This window comes from Mesoplodon mirus (assembly GCF_964341445.2).
Source record: "Mesoplodon mirus genome assembly, chromosome: 4".
NCBI classification, from domain to species: domain Eukaryota; kingdom Metazoa; phylum Chordata; class Mammalia; order Artiodactyla; family Ziphiidae; genus Mesoplodon; species Mesoplodon mirus.
Window position 1 is genome coordinate 11,212,578 of NC_138979.1, and position 26,141 is coordinate 11,238,718.

Here is a 26,141-nt window from a genome sequence, read left to right on the forward strand (position 1 = left end):
TGCGTCCAGTTCCTTGTTTGTAAATTGGGGATTAAATAATACCTATTCTGAGCTCTACTGAACCTTAGCAAAATAGATAAATTCACCCATATACAGACCTTTCTAGCATATAGAAAAAAAGACAAAGAGTCACCCAACTCATATGTGGCTTGTATAACTGGCTTTAAAAATCCACAAAGGTAGCAAAAGAGAGGAAAATTGTAGGTCATTCTTACTTACGAAGATCAGGTGAACAATCCCAAAGAAAATAGTTTCAAATCAAAACCAGTGGTGTAAAAAAAAATCAATCCTAGGAATATAGGATGTTTTTGAACCACTAGAAAAATGTTATGGTTAAACACAGTGAATTGAATGCATTCAGTTAACTCCTTTTTTTCCTGAAACCCCAGCGAAATGACAGTAAAGAAATAAACAAGATACATATATACCCACAAGGATGAGAGGAAAGGGAGAAGACCTCAGTGGGCAAGAGATGTCAGTGTTGTTTTTTAGGTGATAAAACTGATTAAGGAAGGGCATTGACTCAGCAAAATAGAGAAAGTGAAAATCTGAATGTCTATGGAGGCTGATTTCAAAGAGTAGAGAGGAGTCATCAGGCCACAGGATTCCTGAAAGGCTTACTAGTTTGTCACCAGGTTCTTAGAAGGTAGAGTGAGGAATGGTCTGGACGCAGCAAGGCAATGGGAAGCATATGAATGGAGAAGTTGGACCTCTAATTGCCCTTCTCCATCCCAGACATATTTTCCGGAGTCATTAAACCAGGGAACTCCAGACTCCAGTGTACTAGGGAGGATTGAGGGGTGATTGCTTCCAGGGAGAGAGGGAAGGAAGAAAGAAAGGGAGGGAGGGAGGGAGGGAGGAAAGGGAAGAAATCAGTCACAGCTAGCATCTACTGAGTGCTTACCATATGCCAGGCTCTGTTCTAAATGTTCTGTGTGTATTAATTCATTTGATCTTCTTAACAACCCACCAGATAGGAGAATAAATGTGCAAAAGTAGCCAAGACAGTTTTTTAGAAGAACAAAAAATGAGGACTTGCTCTACCAGACCCTAAAACATACTAAAAAGCTATAATAATTTAACAGTATGGTTTTGATGCTGAAATAGACATTTTCGGTTAATGAAACAGAAGTATATAGAAATTGATCCTTGCATATTAGAATGAAGGATATGATAAAAATGACATTTCAAACCAGTAGGGAAAAAAATAAACAATTCAGTAAATGGTATTAGGACAATTGACTGTATACACACTTGGAAGATATAAATTCCAGATGAATTAAGGGCAAATCTAATATTAAAAATACGTTATAAGCTTGGACTAAGTGAGGCCTTCTGAAATAAGACTTGCTTGAAAACACACTAAATGTGTGACTTAGAGCATTGTATTCAGCTTTCTGATGTATTGTGTTTTTGTTTCTGAATAGAGATGATAATAGTAGAATTATTATGAAATTTACTCTGATCTAGCAGAGTATAAATCTCAGTTTTTACATCAAACTTTGTGGTTTAGTTGTTCCATCCAATTCTGCATACCTCAGTCCTCTGGAGACACTGAAATTTTACTTTTCTTGCTGCTATTACCATGTGTGAGTCTAATACCCAGAAATTCTCCCTATATCAACTCCTCTTATCTCAGCGCCTCTAGAAGTGACAAGAAAATTTTCTCCTTTGACATTTTTGACAAGTTCTCAACCTGCTGACATGACTGCTTGTGAATATATGATTATAGACGCCTGTGCAAAAACAGCAAAAGATCAGCGAATTCTGGATAGTCTTTGATTTTCTCCTTTTAAGATCAGTTCCCATAAGAAGAAAATTATTGGTTTTATCTAACTTATGGGCCACTTCAAACATTGTCTCCACTCCTTTGCAGTAAGGAATGAATGCTTTCAAAGTGGAAGTAAGAATGTTTTAAGGTCTTTTTTTTTTTCTCTTGAGCAGGAAGGTGAAAAAATAAAAGGCTGCTTCCTTGGTAAAACTGTTATATTGGTTGGTTGGCTTTTTTTTTCCCTTTCCGGATGACCAGTGCTATGACAAAGTAACTCTAGGTCTAGACTCTCAGTTGCAAGTGACAGAATCCAATTCAAATCAACCCAAGGGAAAATTTCTTTGAGGGAATGAATTGGCTTAAGTAGCTGGAAAGTTCAGGGTTGGTTATAGCTTCGGGCATAGCTGATGTATACAGGTAAGGCCTGGCTCCACCTGATCCAAATGGAATGAACTCTCCCGGGAAAGAAGCAGGACCTTCTTGCCAGGATAAGGGAGAAAAGCAGTGAACTAGCCAAAGCCACAGCTGTCCGCAGCAGTAACCAAAGATGTTTCCTGGTTCAGCACAGTGTACGTCTGGTCCCTCTATTGGTGTCTTCTCACTTAGGTTATTGTTTGGATGAAGGGACCGCAACATCGCAGCAGTCTTGCTTGGTCATGAAACCAGTTGCCTGTAGGATATCTGCTTCGGTTCCTGTAATGCCTCTTTGCAGGGAGGCCAGAAAACAAGCCGCCTGCTCTCTGTTTCCCATTCTGCCCCCATGTTATTCTATTGTGATATTTATACTAAGGAACAATCCATATTTTGTTCATTGTGTGTGTGTGTGTGTGTGTGTATGAGGTTTAATTGGGACAGGATAATGTCCTGTATATAAATATTGTGAAAAAGAATGCTCCTAACCCCTAATAGGATTTGAGTGAAAAGTTTTTTTTTTTAATTGTAGTATAGTTGATTTACAGTGTTGTGTTAGTTTCTGGTGTACAGCAGTGATTCAGATATATATATATTCTCTTTCAGATTCTTTTCCATTATATGTTATTACAAGGTACTGTGATAACGTCTTCTGAATGGGGTTCTGGGTCTCATATTCCTGGAACTGCAGGAAGTTCCTAAGGCTTCATCATCCGTGTCTGAAGGTCGGACTGTAATAGTTCTTGAGCCTTGGCCTGTTAGAACTGCCCTCAACACCAGATGAGGGATTGGACCAGCGCTGGTAGGGAGTAGAGGGGGTCTCTAACCTCTCTGGGAACCAGTCTAACTGTTCCCCACTGCAGGGCTGTAACTGAGGCCCGTTGGCACAGCTGACAAATGCTAGGCCCCTCCTGGGGCTCCCGTAGCCACCCCCTCACCCCAGGGAAGTCCAGGAGCATGACTGTCTCCTCCAGTTCCATCTGTCTCAGAATAGGTTCAGGCACCTTCCGTGGTTTCTTTGTCCCCAAATTAGGTTTGCTTGTCCTCTCTCTACTCCTTCCACTCCTCTCCGCACAGACTTGCCCGCCAGCCATTAGAGCGCTTTGTCTCAAGCACAGTGGCAGGAGAGTGGCTCTCGGTAACCATAGGCAACCATGAGTCTGTACCAGTTGTTTGTGCTATATTTATAAGGCGCAGTCTCGCCACTGGCCGGGTAGACAGGGAAACGTGCTTGAAAGGTTTTCTTGTGCACTAAAATGTTGTCTCCCCTTTTTCTTTTAGAACGACCAGTCCATGGGCGAGATGCAGATAATTGGAGGTGATGATCTCTCAACACTGGCTGGAAAGGTTCGTTCATGTAACTATGCTCTGTGTACACTGAGGCATTGAGGTTGTGGGGAAATCCGTGACCTTCATTTCAGGTCAGCACTGGAGTCCATTTTAGGCACTCTCCCAGGTTTGCTAATTCATGCAAACGGATGTGTGAATCCTTTTAATGATTTCTTCTTTTATAAAACACTCCTTCTATCATGCTTCCAAGACCTGAGGCGAACCGAATCTTTCGTCTCCAAGCTTCCTTCCATTTTGTTTCAGACAACCTCACATTACAAAAGCCCTTCGGGTTCCTTCTTCTCTTTCCCTTTCTTTTCCTACTCACTTTTCCTTTATTTGTCTGCTTTTCTCCTCTCATCTGTGCCTCAGCACCTAAGCACTTCAGTAAGACATCAGAACAGGTTTGTTGAGATTTTAAAATTTAGGCAGGGAATAAAAAAAGGATATCTGGAGATTTTTTTCATTTTTCAGCACTTTGCCTTTTTTCCCCCCATTAAAAAGAATGTAGCCCAGGAGATTATGAGGCAGATGCCTCCGATGTTAACTTGGAGTTCCAGACCTGCCCGTGCTTAATCATAAAGTGAAAAACTGTTTGGATTCTGACCTAAATCCTCGCATTTGGGAAGGAGGAGTTGTTTCATCAAGCAGATGGTCTTTGTGCAAATGTGATCAGAAATGCAAGTTTTGCCGTGAATGAAAGCGACACAGAATTTGTTTTTGTTCACCTCTGCTGACGTATCTTGTATTCATTATCCCTGAGCAACTTCAGCTTTCTAAGTAAAACGGATCAGTCTATTATACAAGCTTAATCTCTCACATTTGCGGTTGCTGTTGTTTTGCGATGCCCACATGGAGAAAGAAAGAGCAGCCACATTTAATTTTTAAAAAAGGTATAATAACACTAGGAACACTGCAGAGCCACAAGGACAAACTACAGAACCGCTTACTTCCCTCTCCTCGGAAGATAGCATAGCATCTGAGCGTTAAATTGCTATCCAGTAGGAAATTGGACCCCACAGAAATTGGAATTAACTTGTTGGTGTCACATGGCCACCATTTAATGTTACTACATCAGTGCATAAAATATTATTTGATATTTGAGTATTTTATCCTAGAAAGATAAAATACTCAAAGCAATTTCCAGAAATTCATAACTCCTAACAACCCTGGAGTGGTCTTTAAATGATAAGTCATTTTAGTACTTTGATGTCTGACGCTGCCTTGTAAGTTTATTACACAAGACAATTATTGTACCTTGTGCATTTACCATGGAAGATGTCAACGTGGCAACTCTAAGAATCCCAAAGGAATGCCAAGAAAAAATGTGCGCAGAAAAAGTGTAGTCTTTCTCTCCTGCCTTCTAAAATCATCTTCTGTTTTGTTTTAAAGTGATTTTCCCTCTTAAGTGAGCACTGGATATTCCCTTCCTTTAAGACATAGGATAAAGGTTATAATTTTTTTAAAAGAGAGAGAGAGGAGAGATTGAGGAAAGGGTAGTTTCTTACTGGGGGTGGAGTGAGCAGAGGAGGTAACAAGGCTGTGCCTCAGTTTCCCCACCTACAATTACTGCAAAGACCACCCCCATCATGAGAAAGTAGAGGTCATGGAAGTTGAGGCAGGAAAAATGGAAACCAGCCAGCAGTAAGTCCGAGCAGGAGTGGGCTTCAGTTTTTTGCTAGCATGACAAATGATTCGTCCAGGTTACCACGTGCTGTTATGTGGTGTCTTTCCACTCTCCGTGTGTGCATAGATGCGTTTCTATATACATTCAAAGGTGTGCCGAGTAGAACCCCTTGGGCTTCTTGGGTAAATGTTTTCAAGATGAATCACCATTGATAACCAGGTTCTCAGCTGTCTCGACATGCAGCTCGAGGTCCCTAGGCTCATGTCAGAAGGGAATGTTTAATGAACCAGTGTAGACCACACTCTGTACTTCAAATATATCTTGAATCTGCCTATGTCTCTCCATCTCCATGGTAACCATCCAGATCTAGACCTTGCTACTCAAAGTGTGGTCTAGGGCAGGCATCAGATAAACTTTCTAGGTAAGGGCCAAATAGTAAATATTTTTCGGTTTTGTGGCCCATACAGTCTCCTGTTCAATGACTTCACTCTGCCGTCAAGCATGAAAGCAGAAAGCTGCCATAGATGAAATGGAAACCAATGGACATGGCTGTGTTTCAATAAAACTTTATTTACAAAAACAGGCGGCAGGCCAGATTTGGCCAATGGGCCATAGTTTGCTGACCCTTGGCCTAGAAACCAGCAAGGTCAGCACCACCTGGAGGCTTATTAGAAATGTAGTATCTCAGATCCCACCCCAGATCTACTGAATTAAATCTTCATTTTAACAAGATCCCGGACATGATTTCTATCCACACTGAAGTTTGAGAAGACTAGTCTCTAGGGCGAGACTAGCTCTGTCCCTCTTCTGAGCTGCTGTGAAAGCCTCCCCAGTCTCCCTGAGCTCACCTTCACTTCACTCGGCCACCCTGCAAACCATTCTCCAAGAAGCACTCAAAGGGATCTTCTTAAAATACAAATTGGATCACATCACTTGCCTCCTGAAAACCTTTCAGCAGCCTGTCAATTACGGTTGTCAGACTTAGTAAAAAAAAAAAAAAAAAAAACAAAGCAAAACACAGCATGCCAAGTTAAATTTGAATTTCAAATAAACAGTGAATAAATTTTCAGCATAAGTATGTCCCATGCAATATTTGGAACACATGTAAACTAAAAAGTTGTTCTTTATCTGAAATTCAGATGTATCTGGATGTTCTGTATTTTACCTGGCAACCCAGTGCTCTGAGATTACAGTCCGACCTCCTTATCACAGCCTCAAAGACCCGTGTGATCTGGCCCTGTCTCCCTCCCAACAAAGCGGTACAGTGTTCACCTCCACCTCGCAGTGCTGTAAGCACGCTGGCTAAGCTCCTTCCTGCCAAGACCTCAGACAAGCCGTGGCCTCCACCTGGAATCCACCTTCCTCCTATCCATCAGATCTCAGCCTAAAGGCTCCCGTGTAAGGGAGGCCTTCCCCAACTCTCGGTCTGAAATGACCACAAGCTCTTCCCCTCTAGCCGTCCCCCCGCCCCACATTCTTCATTAAGTCTCTATAACCACCCTGTTTCCACTGAAGCGCTTTCCATAATTTCTGGTGTTTATTTGGGGCTTTTTTTTTTTTTTTTTTTTTTTTGCCTATTTCCCCCACCAGGATGTCAGTGTGATGGCGGCAGGGACCATTCTATCCCAGCATTGTGCATGGTACCTAGTCTGCAACAGGTCGGAATAAGTATTTGGTGATCGAGTGAGTGCAGGTTCCTCTTTCTCTTAGATAGAAATCAGAAAGACCTCTTCAATTAAGTTTGGGAACGGGCGGACACGGCAGAAGGAAAGGGTAAATAGAAGCCCACCTGGTCACACGGAAGGACGATCAACCAGCTGGTTTGGTTGGGAATTGGATGAGTGATGTCGAGTGAGGGGACATTCTCTCTGTAGAAGCAGAAGGGCTTCAGTGTCCCAAGAGAGTCCAGGCTAGATGGAGCTGGTGAGTGCTACATACCTGAGAGTGGAGGATGAAAGAAATTTCACTTAACCTTTGGAATTTCCTTTTCCTTCAAAGGATAAAGGCATTCATATGGCCTGCTCTGCTCATCCCTTCTTCAGCCTTTCAGAAAGGACTATCCATTAAGAGTTTGAGAGAACTTTAAAAATAAATTTCAGGGATTTCCCTGGTGGTCCAGTGGTTAAGACTCTACGCTTCCCATGCAGGGGGCGCGGGTTGGATCCCTGGTTGGGGAACTAAGATCCCGCCGGCCACGCAGAGTGGCTGAAAAAAGAAAAAGAAAAAAAAATTCAGAGGCCCTTCAGAGTTTTTCCATCATGCAGAATGTACACCAGCTGGGAAAAAAACTTACAAGGACAAGGCACCCAACAATGAGTGGGTCCTTTTATTAATGGTGGTAGAAGAAAGTCTGAAACTGCAGTAAGTATCTGCCTGGGATGGAAGATGCTTTGGGTGAATATCTGCGTTGGAAGGGTTGTTACAAGCCATCAACTAACTTATCCCTTCTCACAGAGTAATCACAATTTCTCAATCAACAAATTTACATTGAAGTTATACTTATCATTATATTATTACTCTGCCATGAACTTACTCAGGCCTTCTTTTTTTTAATGCTCGGTACCCAGAGAAGAACTTTAGGGATTCTTTCCACACAAGACTGTTTCCTTGAGCTTAAAGAAATCCAAAGAAGGAATGATTCCTTGGGACTGTAATTGTCTTAAAGAGAAGAGGGTGAGGTTTTACTTGGGACCAGAACATCTGGGAATAGCACCGAAGAGGGAGAGAGATTAGCATGTGGAAAGGGGGAGGAAAGGGAGGGAATAGCAGAGCCAGAGGACAGGAGTGGCCCAGTGTGACTGAAGGAAATTAGTCAAAAATAGGAAAACGATAATTTGAAAAACTGAAAATGTCGACTGAATTTGGTTTATAGAATATGTTGAATAACTAGTGTAACTTGCTCGGAAAAGCAAAGAGCCGCAAAAGTTGCTGAGCCGTGGTGACATCATGAAGCTGTGTTTTGGGGAAAATGCACCTGACGGGAGGGTAGAATTAACTGAGAGAAAGGAGAGATTCCAGGTAGAGAAACCAGTTAAGAGACCACTTGATTGTCCACTTGATTGATTGGCTGATTGGAGCACTTGAACTACAGGAACGAAGTAGGGGGTGAAACAGAAGGAATAGCCCTCTCCAAAGGGGCAGGAAGGAGCTCAATGATTCCTGAAAGAGGGAGGGTTAGAAAGGATTTTTTAAAATCAAATTTGTTTATAGAAGGACTTTTAAAAACATGGGAAAATCACCTGTATAATTTTCCATGCATTGTAAACCCCGTAACTGTACTATGTAACTTCTTAAGTCCTCTATAGATGTGAAAGTTTAAATGTTTAGGAAAGGGAGGGCTTCCCTGGTGGCACAGTGGTTGAGAGTCCGCCTGCCGATGCAGGGGACGTGGGTTCGTGCCCCAGTCCGGGAAGATACCACATGCCGTGGAACGCCTGGGCCCGTGAGCCATGGCCGCTGAGCCTGCACGTCCGGAGCCTGTGCTCCGCAACGGGAGAGGCCACAACCGTGAGAGGCCCGTGTACCGCAAAAAAAAAAAAAAAGTGTTTAGGAAAGGGAGATTCTAGACAGCCCCTGTGCTCCTTTCTGTTTCTTGGCTTCTTTTATTACCTCTTCTTCCTTCCTTCCTCCCTCTCTCTCTTCCTTCCTCCCTCCCTTCCTTCCTTCCTTCCCTTCTCTCTCCTTCCTTCCTTCCTTCCTTCTTTCCTCCCTCACTCCCTCCCTCCCTCCCTCCTTCCCTCCCTCCCTTCCTTCCTTCCTTCCCTTCTCTCTCCTTCCTTCCTCCCTCCCTCTCTCCCTTCCTTCCTTCCTCCTTTCTTCTTTTTAAAGCAAAAGGAAGAAAACTCCCAAGAAAGGCTGGCTGCGTCATGGTTCTAAGTAGGTCACGGCAGTTGAATACAGGGAGCCCTCAATGATTCAGTTCAGTGGCCCCTTCAGCTCACAGCATTAAAAGCATTTCACTTGGTGTGTTTAAGCTGTCTGCACAATGCGCTCTCTGGCTGATTTTTTTCAAAGTTGATTTAATCCTGGCACTTCATAAAATGTGTGTATCCATCAAAGCAAGACGATTTTATTCATGTTCAAGAGAAATCTCTGAAAGGGTGGAATAAAACCAAACTCATGGAAACAGGCCCAAATCCAGCAATGGAAAAACACAGATGTGTAGGTTAAGTGCAAGATTTCAGGAGACGTGCCACCCCACCCCAAATAAGTTTCTAATCAAATGCCAGAGTGAAGCATCGGAACCTGCCAACATTTCCTCCTTGGCTGCCTTAACTGTTTAAATCATTCCTTTTAAATTGCATCTGACTAGGCTGAGAACAATAACGGAAATGCCCACCGACTGATGATTCTGGCAATTTTGTGAATTATCACATAAAGTGAAATGCTGGACTGCATGCCTTTCTCCATGGGGTTTATATTCACACTCCTGTGCACACTCAGCATCCACGCTCAGCTCACCATCCTTCCTGCCATCATCCCTCTGCTGGGTGTGACCACAGCCGCAAAAATACATTACTGCAGATTAGACTGTGGTGTGCTGTTCATTTTGCATTTTGAAAGACTGAACGGAATAACCTATTTAAGAAAACCATTTAGATTTGCATAACTCTTTCCTTCTTTCTTTTCTTCTCTTTCTTCCTTCCTTTCTTTTTCTTTAGGAAACCCGATGGGATTAGCTTTGATCAGGATCATGCAATAGCAAAGAAAGGATGCACTCTGGAGAGTCCCCATAGGATTTTTGCCTGCGGTTCCCAAGCTACAGATTTTACTGGCTTTCTGGGAGGAAGTGAGCTCGGTCTGATGAGATGACTAAGATGGGGGCTGGTGAACATCTCAGATTCAGTGACTGGAGTTAGCACATTGGAAGTGTTTAAGGGAAGCACAGCATATTCTGAAAAATTCCCAAGGTTGCCCAGTCAAGAAAATGGGAATTTTAGAAGATTTCTTAAAGCAAAATTAAAAGCAATAACAATTAATAATAGCTCAGTTAAGGAGGGATTATACATCTTTAAGGAGAAAATTGGAGGGGATGTGTCAAAAGTATAATGAACTAGAGAAAGAAAGAAGGTCAGAATTGTTGATTTGTTCCACGGGCAGTTTTCTGAGCCCCGGCTACATACCAGTCTCCATGTTACATGCTGACCATATAAAGATGAGTTAGTCTTTGTCTCTTAGCTTGTGGAGCTAATCTTGGTCCATTAAAGTATAAAGAGATTAGTTCTCTTGGACAATACTGAAAATGCTTCCAAAGTTGGGGTAGTCACTTTCTCTCTACTCAAGGAGGGTTTTGCAAGGCAGAGCCAACCTTCCAAAGGTACTAAAAGCATTGCTGTTTTTGGAGGTGAGCTTTTCACACAACAGGCAGGCCACTAAAAATCCAGGAGTCAATCCATATACCACTAATGAAAGAGTTTGAAAACACTGTTGATGTTCTATAAAGGAAAATAAATATATATGTAATGACTGCTCTGTAGAGCTCATTAAAGAACTCCAGTTTTCTGCAAAGTTCCCTTTCAAGAGCAGGTGGTTTTTCTATACTCGTATTCCCATGCCCATCATTTAGGAGCCTGCTAAATAATTTAACTTTTTTAGTACTCTGCAGAACTCAGAAAGTCCTTTGTATTGTTACAGACTATTCTAAATTAAAAGAGATTAAAGATCCAGTGCACGGTCTTAGATTAGACAAACCAACTACAACAAAAGCCATCTGAAGGACAACTGGGAAAATTTAAATATGTACTAGGCTTACATGATATTAAGAAATTATTGTCGAGGGGCTTCCCTGGTGATGCAGAGCTTAAGAATCTGCCTGCCTATGCAGGGGACATGGGTTCAAGCCCTAGTCTGGGAAGATCCCACATGCCGCGGAGCAACTAAGCCCACGCGCCACAACTACTGAGCCTGCGCTCTAGAGCCCACGAGCCACAATTGCTGAGTCCACGTGCCACAACTACTGAAGCCCATGCACCTAGAGCCCGTGCTCCACAACAAGAGAAGCCACCGCAATGAGAGGCCCGCGCACCGCAATGAAGAGTAACCCCTGCTCGCCGCAACTAGAGAAAGCCTGCACGCAGCAACGAAGACCCAATGCAGCCAAAAATAAATAATTTAAAAATAATAATAGTAAATAATTGATTTAAAAAAAGAAATTATTGTCGAATAAAGAAGCGTGGTATATATATACAGTGGAATGTTATTAAGCCATTAAAAAAAACGAAGGAAATCCTGCCATTTTCAACAACGCGGATGGACCTTGAAGACATTATGCTAAGTGAAATAGGTTGGACAGAGAAAAAGAAATACTGTGTCATCTTACCTATATGTGGAATCTAAAACAAAATAAAACAAAACAAAAGCCAAACTCACAGGAAGAAAGGTCAGATCTGTGGTTACCAGAGGCAGGGTGTGGGCCCGGGGAGTTGGAGGAACCTGGTCAAAAAGCATGGACTTCCAGCTGTAAGTCAGATAAGTCTAGAGATGTAGCGTACAGCATGGTAACTCTAGAGTTAACACTACTGAGCGATATATGTAAAAGTTATTAAAAGAGTAAACCCTAAGACTTCTCATCACAAAGAAAAGATGGTTTTGCTTCTTTTGCTTTTTCTTTATATCGTATCTACGTGAGAGGATGGCTGCCGACTAAATTTATTGCAGTAATCATTTCACAATATACCTAAGTCAAACCATTGTGCTGTACACCTTAAACTAACATAGTCGAGTATGTCAATTATATCTCGATCAAATGGAAAAAATGAAAAAGAAATAAATTATTGCCATTTTTGTTAGAGGCGCTAATACTTTGGCTATGCGTAATGTGCAATGTCATGATAACTTTAATATAAAATACATAAGCATTTTTAAATACTTTTAACAGTTGGAAACACATCAACATCTAGAAAATCTTTAGACTTTTCTATTTGATTTTCATCATGTGTATGCATTACCTTGATTTTTTAAATGTATTTAATTAATTTTGACACTGTATCTCTGGATTTGTGCCTATACAAATCCCACTTCCTAGCCACCACTATATCTTGTAGTTAGTTGAAACTAATCACTTCAAGGACGACTCTTGTTTTGCAAGGCTCTGAGCTTTCAAAAAAACAGATTTAATTATGTTCAGTGCACTTTATTTAATTAGGCAAGAATGCAGACTAACAGTTTAAAAAGCGTTTTCATTATAAGATTGAAACAAAAAGAGATTGTGAACTAGGACATTAAATTAACCAAGTATTCTCCCAGTATTCTGGTTGGCTAATAGGCATGGTTGATAAGCCTCAGTCAAACTAAAAATGCACACCCTGACTAGCTGTGATGGGTTGATGGTTAAGAATATAGCAAATGCGTTCAGGATACCAAGGGGACTTCTCTGTCAGTGTGATCCACGGGGGATACCGTGGGCATGACCTATTTTAAAAATGAACAAAATAATCTTATATTTTAATGATAAAATTAAGATTCTTTAATGGATTTAATGAATACAAAGACTGTACCTGTACAGACACCAATATTGCAGCACTCAGTAATTCCAGAAAGACTGTTAAAATGAATCTGGAAGCCTAGGTTACCTCCAAACATTTGGGTTAGATGGACGGTGCAGGACCAGCTAAGCTGATTGTGAAATTCTAACTCTCAGCAAACTGTGTGTTTATCTTATGAGCCATATTTGCCTCATATCCTAAATAGTTGTGTTTTTTGTTTTGTCTTGTTTTTTTTATTTCAGAATGTCCTCATTGTGGAGGTAAGCTGACTTTTCTTTATCCATACTTGGAAGCTGAAAGAATCTAATGGTGAGTTTCGAAATATAGAACCTGTTATCAAACTGGCCAAGGATTTATTGAATTCCCACTGTGTTTAGGGCTCTTCAAATTTTACAGAATAGGAGTCAACTAGAATCACTGGCTTGAAATAACTGAGAATGGAAGCTTTGCAATAATAGTTGCATGGTACTTCATCCGGTTTTATATCTAATGCCACCCATGTCTAAATTGGTTCTTATACCTGTTTGTGAATCAGACATTTTCACAGAAGAGAAAACTAGCCCACAGAACCAAATGTTTTTAATAGTAAAACCAAGGTTAGAATTCTCTTCACCCTTAATTCAGTGTTCTTGCTAATGTCCTCTAATGACTTGGAATAATTCTCCCCTCGGCATCCAAATCATAAATAGAATTAATCTAAAAATTTGCTATCCAGGGGAAATCTATAACTTAATTTAATTTGTTTTTCTGTTTAAAAAATAAAAAGAAGAAAGAAAAGAAAGAAAGAACGGGTCCTGTAGCCCAGCAGGCCTGTCTTATCAGCTGGCAAAAATTCAGGGAAGTTGTTTTCAAGCTTTGGTTACAATTGCCTAAGTGTGCCACATGTATCTGCAGTTCTGCCTCAGACGTAACCCATGAAGTAGACCCTCTAGCCAAATGCATTGCCCAACCCTGGCTAAATTCAGACCCGTTGTTTTGATAATCAGCTCCTGACAGCTGATTTCTGTCCCACGTACAGTCAATTTCGGCTGCCCATTCTACTCTAATTATGCAGCAGCTCATCAGCGGGGATGAGCCCCAGCTCACAGCAGCCTTGCACCCTCAGAACTCACAGGCTGTCACCAGCTGCTGTCCAGACACATCTCACTTCCCAGCCATAGAATCTCCTATTAAGTGAGGAGAGCAAGGGGGGAGGCGTTTATCCATTCAGCGTATTCAGATGTACACCCCAAGTCCATGAAAATTCATGCGTCCTGTCTTGTGTTACATAACCTCAGGGCCAAATTTAGTCCTTGAATGCGCGTGCACGAATCCAAATGCACTCGATAAAGAGCCCCGCGTGCTTTCCAGAGGCTGAACGTAGCCTTTCAACACAGCTCAAGGATTCTAGGAGGAAATAGTCACCAATATATTCCCCCCAAACCCAGCTTCCAGAAAGAAGCACCTGTCTAAAAAATATAACCGGCTCCGCCTCCTACTTTTACTCTAATTTGGTGGCAGTTCTAATTATGATGCATTGTTAATAAGGACTAGAATCATCTGTCTGGATGAGATGCCTTTTACTGCAGCCCGAAGGCATTTGGTTGAATTTGTCTGTCCTCTTTGCAAAGGATGTTGTCGGAACCGGGAGAACCATGAAAGCGTTGCTTGGTAGCATAGAGAGATACAAGCCCAAGAGGATTAAGGTAGCCAGGTGAGTGCCACGTTCACATCTTCGCTGTTTCTGTCTTTCCAGACCAGCACGAGAGGGATGCTGACACAGGAAGCTGTTTCCAATGAGTGCAGTCAATTCCAAACCACTGACCCTTTGCCCTGGAGTGTTGTGGTTCGACCATACTGAACAAACAGCCCATTTGACCGCTAGCCTGACAGAGAGGAAAGGGAAGAGGACATGCTTTGCTGTGTGTCTGAGCCCCTCTTTCCGATGCCTCTGTTAGTTGTTTCCAGGAGCAGCTGGCAGAGCCCCAATGCCCGCGCCCCTCTCCCTTTTATCCAGAATCTCACTGATGAGGTGCCGCAGGAGGGAATTTGAGGGCTGTGCTCGTGCCCCATGTGCCCGAGGGAAAAAAAAATGCACGTTTCAAATATATATTTTAATGATGTTCAATTCTATTTGCAATTCACAAACGTTTCATCTGGATCACTAAAGCTTTTTTTTTTTTTTCTTTTAATGGTAGTTTGTTGGTGAAGAGAACACCTAGAAGTGATGGCTTTAGACCTGACTGTAAGTGTTTTTTGGGTTTTTGTCGGTTGTTTGTTGGCTGGTGGTAGTGTTTTGTATTTCAGAATCTTTGGTTTCCTCGTTGTTGGCATTCTTGTGAAACGGAAGCTATAAAGATTTGATGGTCCCATAAAATGTCTGTGGTCTCCCCAGCAATAGAACCCTCTACAACCAGAGGTTTTCATTTTCTGATTTTGCATCTTTCCCAGGAACTGTGTTGTGTACATGGAATGTTTTTATTTTTAGGTTTTCCGTAGTACCTTCACTCCTAAGAACTCAGCTAAATTGGTTTCGGGGGTAGAGGGAGACGTGACCCCCTCCTGGGCTGACTTGGCTGCACGGGATTCCTGCCTTGGCCTCTGTCCCCACCAGTTGGACACCGAGAGGCACTGGGCAGGTTGAGAGGTGTTCTACTGGCTCCAGGAACTGTGAGCGGACAGTGCACAGTGCTGACCTCCAGCAAGCCTGAAGTTTAGCGCAGAAGGGGAAATAGGAGACACCTCTCCACCACCTTCAAACACAAGTATAATAACACAGAGAATTAACAGAGCAAATATCTCTAGATACCATCTTCACACTTGAGTTCAGACACATGTTCTGAAGGACTTTCTTCATCTAAGGCACTTTCCTCCCTCCTCCCCAGGATACGAATAGTTCTAATGCCAGAGAGGATAAACAAGCTGCTTGATTATTTATTATTCTAACACTAGAGGCGATTTTTTTTTTCACTTGCATAGGCAGACTTCAGCTTGATTTTTATGACTTCCATTTGCACTCAAGCCTCTGGGATAATTTGGCTGCAGTTCTCATCAGCAAGCTGAACAAACATAAGCACAAGAAGCACACTATGGATGGGTAATGTGCCAGTGACATTGAACCAGTGATTCTTTATTCTAAAAACAAGTTTCATTCCTAGGCGGGGTGTATTAAATCTAGACAATGTCAGTTCTGGCCAGATAGACCCGATAGCATGTCCCTATCCAGTTACTGGCTTGGGGAATGTAATCTGGATATAGTTAAGGTCCAACAAGGTTAATAAACAGAAATCTTCTAAGGAAATAATGTAAGATACTGTGTAGAGAAGATTTCAACTGAAGTTGAAAGACATGCACTTCAGACATATCCAACTAGTTACAAATGTCTTGTGTCACAGCAGCAGCATGAATAAAATAACAGCAGCTAACAGTAGTAAGAGATTTATTTTTTTAATTTTAAAAATTTTTTTAAAATTGAAGTATAGTTGATTTACAATGTCTTAGTTTCAGGTGTACAGCACAGTGATTCAGTTATACATATATATGTGTATGTGTGTATATATATATTCTTTTTTAGATTCTTCCTCCTTATAGGGGTTATTATGAAGTATTGAGTATAGTTCCCTGTGCTATACAGTAGGTCCTTGTTGGGTCTCTCTTTTATATATAGTAGTGTGTATCTGTTAATCCCAACCTCCTAATTCATCTCTCCCCTCCCCTTTCCGTTTTGGTAACCATAAGTTTGTTTTCTATGTCTGTGAGTTTGAGTTACCATATGATCCTGCAATCCTGCTCTTGGGCATATATCCAGAGAAAACTATAATTTGAAAATATACATGCCCAATGTTCATTGCAGCACTATTTACAATAGCCAAGACATGGAAGCAACCTAAATGTCCATCGACAGATGAATGGATAAAGAAGATGTGGTACATATATACAATGGAATATTACTCAGCCATAAAAAAAGAATGAAATAATGCCATTTGCAGCAACATGATGGACCTAGAGATCATCATACTGAGTGAAGTAAGCTAGACAAAAACAAATATGACATCGCTTATATGTGGAATCTAAAAAAAAAAAGATGCAAATGAATTTATTTACAAAACAGAAAGATTCTCACATAGTAAGAGATTATGATGAGCCTGACTCTGTTCTAAGGGCTACACAGAGATTAACACATTTAATCCTTGCAACATTCCTCTAAAGTAGGTGCTATTGCTGTGCCCATTTTACAGATGAGGAAATTGAACACAACCAGGTTAAAGAGTTTGCCAAGGTCACAAAGCTGTAAGTGTAGAGTCAGTATTGAACCCAGGCAGTCTGGTTGCAATCGTGGCTTTTACTCTTGCCCTGCATCTGTAAGTAGCATCTGCCATTGCAAATATAAGGGTAGGAACTGCAGCCATTTACCAGCTAGACATAGGTCACTCTGATTCCTGGCTGTTCTGTCCTACTGATCCAGTGTTCTTCTTTTTTTTTTTTTTAATTAATTTTTATTTATTTATTTTTGGCTGCGTTGGGTCTTCATTGCTGCATGCGGGGCTTCTCTAGTTGCAGCGAGCGGGGGCTACTCTTCGTTGCGGTGTGCAGGCTTCTCATTGTGGTGGCTCCTCTTGTTGTGGAGCATGGGCTCTAGGTGCATGGGCTTCAGTAGTTGTGGCTTGCGGGCTCAGTAGTTGTGGCTCGCGGGCTCTAGAGCACAGGCTCAGTAGTTGTGGCGCACGGGCTTAGTTGTTCTGTGGCATGTGGGATCTCCCCCGACCAGGGCTCGAACCTGTGTCCCCTGCATTGGCAGGTGGATTCTTAACCACTGCGCAACCAGGGAAGTCCCTGATCCATTGTTTTGTTTTGTTTTGTTTTGTTTTTAATGGCTGCGTTGGGTCTTCATTGCTGCGCCGGCTTTCTCTAGTTGCGGTGAGCGGGGGCTACTCTTCGTTGCTGTGTGCAGGCTTCTCATCACGGTGGCTTCTCTTGTTGTGGAGCACAGGCTCTAGGCACGTGGGCTTTAGTAGTTTCAGCATGCAGGCTCAGTAGTTGTGGCCTGTGGGCTCTAGAGCGCAGGCTCAGTGGTTGTGGCACACGGCTTAGTTGCTCCGTGGCATGTGGGATCTTCCTGGACCAGGGCTTGAACCCGTGTCCCCTGCATTGGCAGGCAGATTCTTAACCACTGAGCCACCAGGGAAGCCCCAACATTCTTTTTCTCAGAAGGTTTGGCCTTGTGAATTGACTTTTCCCAGTCTGAGTTGCCATGCCTGTTTTAAGGATTGCATTGCTCGCTGTAAAGTCATCATTATCCTTACAACCTGGGGTTCCTGGGATTTGCTAATATTCTTTTAGCTAGCTCAGAATCTCTGTTCTCTCTTTCTTCCCGGATTTCTGAGGCTTTGTACTTTTTGGTCCTTTCTCGTAATTGACTTTTTCCTTCATGCTCAATGACACCTTTTATATCCTCTGACATCTTTTCTTCTGCTCTGCTTCTTCTCTTTGATTATTTTTTCTCAAGAAACCTACAGTTTGGAGGGGTCAAATAGGCTTCCTAACAGTGACCCATAATGGAATCCTTAGAAAAATAAGTCCCTCACCTCTAGCACTTTCTGCGAGCAAGAACCAGTGGAAGCATCTTCCATGTGGAAGCATCCTTGGTCAGAAGGACCAAAATGGTGGTGAATGGTCAATGATGGAGATACATTTCTCTGGGCTGTAAGTCCACTGGCTATGCCAAAGTACTGTTTCATAAAAGTAAGCGAGTACATCTCTCGTTTGCAATACCGTGATAAACATAAGATTTCCCCAATACTGGAAAGAATTTGAAAAATCATTGGGCTATAGTTTCAAGACCTAAAGAAGAAGAGCTATTATATGTTCCTTAAGAATTCTTTTCAATAAAAATCATCTTTCTTTCAATATATTCATCCTCTGCTTAACCTAAGTGTCTCCTACTGCATTTCAATCCATTTACTCCCATCCTGCCCTGAGTGGAGACAGAGAGCTAATTACTATCATCTGCATTATGGACTCAAAGACTAGCATTAGAGTAACCCTTAGCATTGTCTTCCTCAGGCTGGACAGTCCCTTTTCCTCTCATCTTGTCTCCCGGGTTTTCTTTCCAGCCCTTTATCCGGCTGAGGACACTGAGTGCCGTGGGAGGATGGCTTCCTATTGCAACAGCCTGTGCCCCTATTCATGTATTACAGCATTGGAATACCTTCTGTTTGAACTGCACTTCATGCTTTGCAGTGTTTCCTTTGGCATATGATATCATTGGATACTGCTTGCTTTGGAACAGCAGGGCTGCATGCCTGACGCATGCACACTTCTTGATATCCACGGGGCTGCCTGAGCCCTTGCTCAGCTCTGTCTACCGGGACTGCAGTCATTTTTCACCGTCTGTTTGCTGGTCGTTCTGTCTCCCTGAGTAGAGTCACTCCGGTCCAGGTCCTACTGGGCTCATCCTATGCATTGTCTGTCACTTTTCTCACTTACTTCTGCCTAATGGAAAGTCGTCATAGGTTAAGTGCCAACAGTAGCATATGGTGGCTTTACACTTATGTTCTTTAAATTGTGTTCCTTTGATTTTTTTCCTCCCTCTCTCTGCTCAGATGCTGAATTTGAGATCCCAAACTTATTTGTGGTGGGTTATGCCTTAGATTACAATGAATACTTCAGAGATCTGAACGTAAGTCTTGCATGCAAATCCCTAGCCCCCTTTTCACAAGAACTTAACAATGACATCAATTTAACAAAGTTTTGCGATAGCCGTAATGATGGCTGCCATTTATCGAGTGTCTTCTGTGTCAGGAATATCCTGGGCACTTGGCATTCGTAATCCCAGTGAATTTCCACCATGGCCCAGCAAGGTAGGTATTAGGTTGATGGAAGCAATTATGATTGTCTCTATTTTGTATGAAGGAAATAAGGAAGTTAAAAGCAGAAAGATAGCTTGTTACTGATTCTTCTCCATCGTCATCGACTGTGTCTCCTCTCAACCATACTAACAGTCAATGTTCAATAAACTGTTTAGTGTCAGTGCTTGAAATCTAGAAGGTTCCAATTACAGCAGCATGTAGCTCGTAACTATTCCCCCCTTTGGGAGAAATCATTTTAACATGTAGACACGGACCCCCAAGTGTATGACCCTATCATTGCTGAATGATCTGGAGGTAAACATCTTACCCAAAGTGGACCAGTCCGTGTCTCTCTCCTAGGATTTAGAAACCTAAGCCAACGCCACGGAGACCAAGGGATTTTGGACTTAAGCCGTGGGCTGAGGTCTGGAGCTACCCCGGTTCCTGCCTTCCAGTTGCTTCATTGCTCTGCTCTTCCTCTACCTCTGCGAGCTACCCCAGTACCCTACCAATAACACCCCCCCTTTTGCTTACATTCACCCAACACCATTTGTGTTGCGTGCCATCAAAATATTTCTGACACATTTCTTGCTACCCAAAAAGGGTCAGAGGAGAGTCAGTACTGTGTTTAGCACAGCTCTTTCTCTATTCACCCTAGAAGGTGTAAGTAACTTCACCAGCCGGACACATCTATCTCCACCACTGCTAACTGTACTCCACCATCCTCAGCATTTCTGGTTGTTACAGACCTACAGAGCCAGATTCAGAAAAGAGCTCAAAACTAAAACAATGAAGAAACTTTTTTTTTTTTTTTTTTTTTGCAGTACGTGGGCCTCTCACTGTTGTGGCCTCTCCCGCTGCGGAGCACAGGCTCCGGACGTGCAGGCCCAGCGGCCATGGCCCACGGGCCCAGCCGCTCCGCGGCATATGGGATCCTCCCGGACCGGGGCACGAACCCGCATCCCCTGCATCGGCAGGCGGACTCCCAACCACTGCGCCACCAGGGAGGCCCTAAAACAATGAAGAAACTTTTGTCAAGCATTTTAGTGGGTCTCTTTAGATTTTATGTATATGTGCACGTATACATATATGTGTGCGTGTGTGTGCTTATACATATATGTATGTACATAAACATATAAATACATAGGTATGTATTTAAATGAGCAATAAGCAGGTAGGATATGACATTCTGTTCTTACTGAATCCCATTTTCTGCAGTTTATACAGTAAGTCCCCTAAATATGAACCTTCAAGTTGCGAACTTTCGAAGATGCAAACATTTTTTTTTTTTTTTTTTTTTTTTTGGCGGTACGCGGGCCTCTCACTGTTGTGGCCTCTCCCGTTGTGGAGCACAGGCTCTGGACGTGCAGGCTCAGCGGCCATGGCTCACGGGCCTAGCCGCTCTGTGGCATGTGGGATCTTCCCGGACCGGGGCACGAACCCATGTCCCCTGCATCGGCAGGCGGACTCTCAACCACTGCGCCACCAGGGAAGCCCAAAGATGCAAACATATTATAAACCTATCACAATACAGTACAATATAGCCGATTGTGTTAGTTGGGTACCTAGGCTAACTTTGTTGGACTTACGAACAGATTGGACTTACGAACGCCCTCGGAATGGAACTCGTTCATATGTAGGGGACTTATTATATTTTGTTAAGAGGCTGATGCATTTAAATCCTTTATTGTTTCAGCACATATGTGTGATCAATGAACACGGCAAAGAAAAGTATCGAGTCTAAAGAAGTAATTTTCATCATCGAATCTACAGATAACATCCTACTTACGACTACACTCAGGAAGCCAGCATGTAACGTTTGTCTCCCAGGCATGTTCACTCAGCAGGATGTAAAAGGAAAAAAAAATGTAATGAGCGAGCTTTCTTTTCTGAGATTATAACATAACATGAAGAGTCCCAAAGGTTCTTAAGGAAAAGAAAGCAATTCTTTTATTTGATTTGTTCCAAATTAAACACTCTGCCTTGCGACTCAAACTGCCTTCACACCCCTGAGATACACCTTCTTTTGTTCTGATAAAGTCGTTATGCTTGATTACTATACCGCCACCTAGTTACTCAAATATTTTTCACTTAACTTTTTTTTTTAATACTTTACTTTGGTAATATTTTGCAGTCTTAAAACCTGGAAGCCTTTTTATTGAACCTCTGAGCCCATGTACTGGAACTGCAAGTAGATTCCCATCCTAATAAAGGAGGGAAAGGACAATTTAATATAAATTTCTGTTTGTGCACTTCTGACAGGCCATTATTATCTGCTTTGACAAAGTCTTTCTGAACAGCAGCGTACAATGAATCTTAATGATGTTATGAAATGGGCCTTTGCCCAGTGCTCTTGATTGGAGCTTCCGGTATGTGATAACGGTATGTCATGTATGCTTGGATGTACTCAACTGTGTTTAATACTCTGAATTTTAATTAGAAAAAATACAATGGCAGCAAGGCCCTGGTTTCTAAGCGGCATCCTTTTATTCATGCAGGATATGAGAAACAGCAAATCGGGAGTGGAGGGAGAAGTGTTTTCAGTGCTCAAAACTGAGCAAGTATAAATTTTTCATGTATTTCCATCAGAGGGCAAGACACTATTATGTATTATCCTAAAGAAGAATACAGAGGTTGAATTATTTTTTTAAGTGGCCTTATGAGACTGATCACACGACCCAACGTGCTATAGAAAACTAGGATACTTAAAGTTTTTTCTGAATAACAGTTTTTTCCATTTCCACTGTTTTATGAGAGGTTTTCTAATTTATGGGGATTTTAATAGAAAATAAACTTGAGTGCCAATAGAGCTGTTTTTTCTCACTTCCTAAAAGGAGCAACTGCAAAATAAATAACTAAGCAGCCTTTGTTTGGTTCTGAACCGTATGTGGTATATTGTTATCGGGTTCCGGCTTCCTTTAAACTAATAAAGAATAAGAAAACTTGTTATGTCTCATAACTGCTTACCGTTGTTCTTCCGCCTTCATATTTTTTTATATACTTTCAGCCATTAAACTGTGTGAGCCAGTAGCTTAAATATACGACTGCATACATCTTCCCTGTGGCTTTAGTTTTGTTAACCTGGAAAAAATCCAGTATATGCACCAGTATAAGCAAACGATTAAGCCAGGCTTGATCCCCTGCATTTTTTTTTTTTTTCTCCTTAAGCTTGTTTGTAAAAATGAGGAATTTTAGTTGTAAAAGAAGATTTTCCTGCATATCTTTGTTCCAGTCAGAGAAGAAAATAAACCACACCCAGCTATCCCAAGGGGCAAACCAGCAAAGGGAATTCCTTCTGGCTTTGTTCCACAGACAAATCTGTATCCAAGTTATAGGTTGATAATTTGGTCTAACTGGCCAATTTCTATCAAAATTAATCTTCTAAATGTAATTTTCCACTATGCCACATTTATATCAGAGGACCTAGAAAAATCCAAGGACATTTGATTTTAAATATAAAATTAGCCATAAAGTATGTATTATTGAAAGGTTTTCTTTAAAATGTTGAATTTTAGTAAGCATCAGTATCATTTTTTTTTTTTTTTTTGCTGTACGCGGGCCTCTCACTGTCGTGGCCCCTCCCGTTGCGGAGCACAGGCTCCGGACGCGCAGGCCCAGCGGCCATGGCTCACGGGCCCAGCCGCTCCGCGGCATGTGGGATCTTCCCGGACCGGGGCACGAACCCGTGTCCCCTGCATCGGCAGGCGGACTCTCAACCACTGCGCCACCAGGGAGGCCCCATCAGTATCATTTTTGAGGACTGTAGGTTTATTCAGATTAGAAAGGAAATTGATCTACTTCACAAGATTTTGAGAAGGATTTGTGGGAGTTAATGCTGAAAAAGAAAAATTCATTAAACACACAAGAAGTTTAATCATTCCTGAAATGTTTTCCTGTCAGACCATATTTTGACAGTGATATCCAAGAATATCATCTTGGGAAGAATAGTATTTCCTTTTCTCTTGAACACTCTAATCTTTAGTATCACTGAGTTTATTCAACCTAGACCAAAAATGTAAAAGCTTATCATCTGGTTAACAACCAGTGCATTTATTAATTTAGTGTTCCAAAGCTGATTAATAGGGGAGGAAAAAAAAGTGTGGCATGTGTCCCTGAAAAAATTTGTATTCAGTTATAATCAACATACTCAATAATACTTTGGCATCTTTCAAACAAATCAGAATCCCTCATTACAAACTGGCCCTTTCTTATTGGACTGAAATATATCGCATATTGAACCATGTACTACCCCCAAGGTGAGCTGCGTGAAGGTCAGATCCTGATGTGCCTTGTTTAACCTTTGGATGTCTTTGGCTATCACTTGTTTTGCCATGTCTCAGGCCTCCGGAGACTGAAAACAGCCTTGCAGAGCACCAGCAGCCACTTCCTCAGCCTCCTGTGCGGTGAACTTGGATTTTCCCAATGGAGACAGAAGGTAACCCATCCCCCTTCTAAAGACCTGCTGTCGTGGAAATATTTACCCACTTCTGTAACAGAGTTACTGTGTTCTAGGAAATTGAAACCCTAAAACCACACTCTCGACCCAGATGTCTGGCTCATTTGGGCAAAAAATAGCATTTGGGAGTTTTACTTAGTTTACCATCGTAAATTTCCTTTGGATGCCCCGATGACATCCGAGGACCACGGGGCCGGCGAGTTTCACGAAGGGGGGAGAGGATCACGGAGGGACATCTGGGATTTGATGTGGGAGGTGTGCGGGGTAAGGAAAGAGGATGCACGTGGAGAGGCCGTGAGGCTCCATGGCCCCAGCCGTACCCCGTGAGTGGTTCTGAGCCCTGTGGAGAGAAGTAGGCAAAGACGTCAGCAGAAAGAGCTGTTTCCTTGTTGGCCTTCATGCCACACAGTGAAGCCGCCAGGCTGGTCTCCACATCTCACTGGGGATCTTGGTGCAGCTTTAGAGTGGGGAGAAGTCCTGGGAAAGCAGCTCCGTTTGAGGATCCCAAGGATTCTGCAGTTAGGGGAGTTCTTGGGCTGGGAAGGGTGTCCACATCCAGGGCGCTTCACAAGATGCCCTCTCCAGAGACTTCACAGGCCACAGGCTTCCACAGGGGACCAGAGCAGCCCATGGGAGGAATGTTGATGGCCACATGTGAGAAAGCTCTGAGCATCCTGGACACACAACTACTGCATGGGTCATACCGTCCGTGCTGCTGGCACCCTAGGCAAGGATGCCTGGCTCAGGGGAGCAAGGAGGAGCTAAAATCCAGCCCACGTGCCACTTGTCAAGCCATGGACTGCATCAGCCTTCAGGTAGGCATGTCCTTTTCTTAAAGGGGTTTCTTTTTCTAGGCCACCAGAAAAGGTTATGTTTTTGCAATTTCTCATCCACAAGAGGGTGGCTTTTTCTGCCAGGGTGAGCTTTGCTCGGAAATAGGTAGGGGAGAACACGGAGACAGGGTGTGGGTTCTGAAGTCCTGCAATTTCCAAGTGATAGGAATAAGCCTGAACTAATGTTACTGTGACCTCATCCGTATCCAGATCCTAGTGGGTGTTGACTAGTGAATAAGCTGTGTGTGAGGATGTTAAAGTTTAGATGATTTGTTCAAGAAACCTGGCCATGAAGAGAAGCAGAGACACAAAACCATAGCTAGAGGCCTTTTAAAAGATGGAAGAGGCTTGTGCATCTTCATTCGCCGTAGAGCACAAAAAAAATCAAACAGAATAGTAGAATGTATTCATTGTTGACCGCTGTGTAACAAATCACCCCAATACTGAGTGGCTTAAACCAACAATAATTTTATTATCTCTCATGCTTCCAAGAGTTAGGAATATGGAGAGAGCACAGTGGGGATGGCTTGTTTCAGCTCCGTGATGTTTGTTGCTTCTGCAGGAAGATTCAAAGGCTGAGGGCTAAACTGTCTAGTGTGGCAGCCATTAGCCACATGCAGTTATTTAAATTTAAATGAAATAAAGTTAAATGAAATTTAAAATTCACTTTTTCATTCACACTAGCTACATTACAATTGCTCAATAGCTTCATGTGGTAGTAAGTTACCATATTAGCACAAACAGAAACGGAAGTTTTCCATAATTGCAGAACGTTCTATGGGTAGCTCTGATCTGAAGGCCTGTCGAGTGGATGATGTTGGCCGTTAGCCTGAACCCTAGCTGAGGCTGAAATTCTTCTGTGTGGTTTCTCCATGTGGTTTGGGCTTCCTCACAACATGGTGGCTGGGTTCCCAAGGCAAGTGCAGACAGAGACAGAAGTAGGTGGAAGCCATATTGCCTCTTATCTGACAGACTCACTTCCACCATGTTCTGTGAGTCAAAGCAGATACAGGGATTTGTCTGAGTTCAAGGGGAAGGAACATAGACTGCCACCACTCAGTGGTAGATTAGCATAATCATCATATTGTAAGATGGTCAAGCGGTATGGCATATATATTTCTGTGGCCATCTTCAGAAACCTGCAGATGAAATCTGCCACAGAAAAGCGATGTGCCCTGCACATTTCCCTACTAGTAAGGTTAGTGAAGGAGTTGATTATCCACTGGTCATAATGCATAATTGAAAACAAGCCTGCTTGCACAGATTTTTAAAGACTACAAAATACTACCTAGCCACGTGGGAAAATATGAGATGATGAAAAGAACACCAGGCAGTAGCACATCTTGATTATAAAGATAGAAATACACGTCTTCCCACTGAGAGTATTTGGAATAAATTAGAAG

At 42.4% G+C, this 26,141-nt stretch overlaps 1 protein-coding gene across 3 annotated transcripts in view; it reads left to right on the top strand.

Annotated features, from left to right (window-relative positions):
- The window catches only part of PRTFDC1 (phosphoribosyl transferase domain containing 1), a 102,761-nt gene extending 80,367 nt beyond the window's left edge, over positions 1–22,394 (top strand). For 2 of the 3 annotated variants that reach the window (XM_082618043.1, XM_082618042.1), the window contains 6 exons: positions 3,464–3,529; positions 12,865–12,882; positions 14,233–14,315; positions 14,800–14,846; positions 19,204–19,280; positions 21,146–22,394. In XM_082618043.1, the coding sequence (XP_082474169.1) occupies positions 3,464–3,529; positions 12,865–12,882; positions 14,233–14,315; positions 14,800–14,846; positions 19,204–19,280; positions 21,146–21,193 (339 nt within the window). In that variant the 3' untranslated portion in view covers positions 21,194–22,394. The remainder of the gene's footprint in view (positions 1–3,463; positions 3,530–12,864; positions 12,883–14,232; positions 14,316–14,799; positions 14,847–19,203; positions 19,281–21,145) is intronic. The other variant, XM_082618044.1, reaches the window with a different exon arrangement.
- Positions 22,395–26,141: the final 3,747 nt, after the last annotated feature.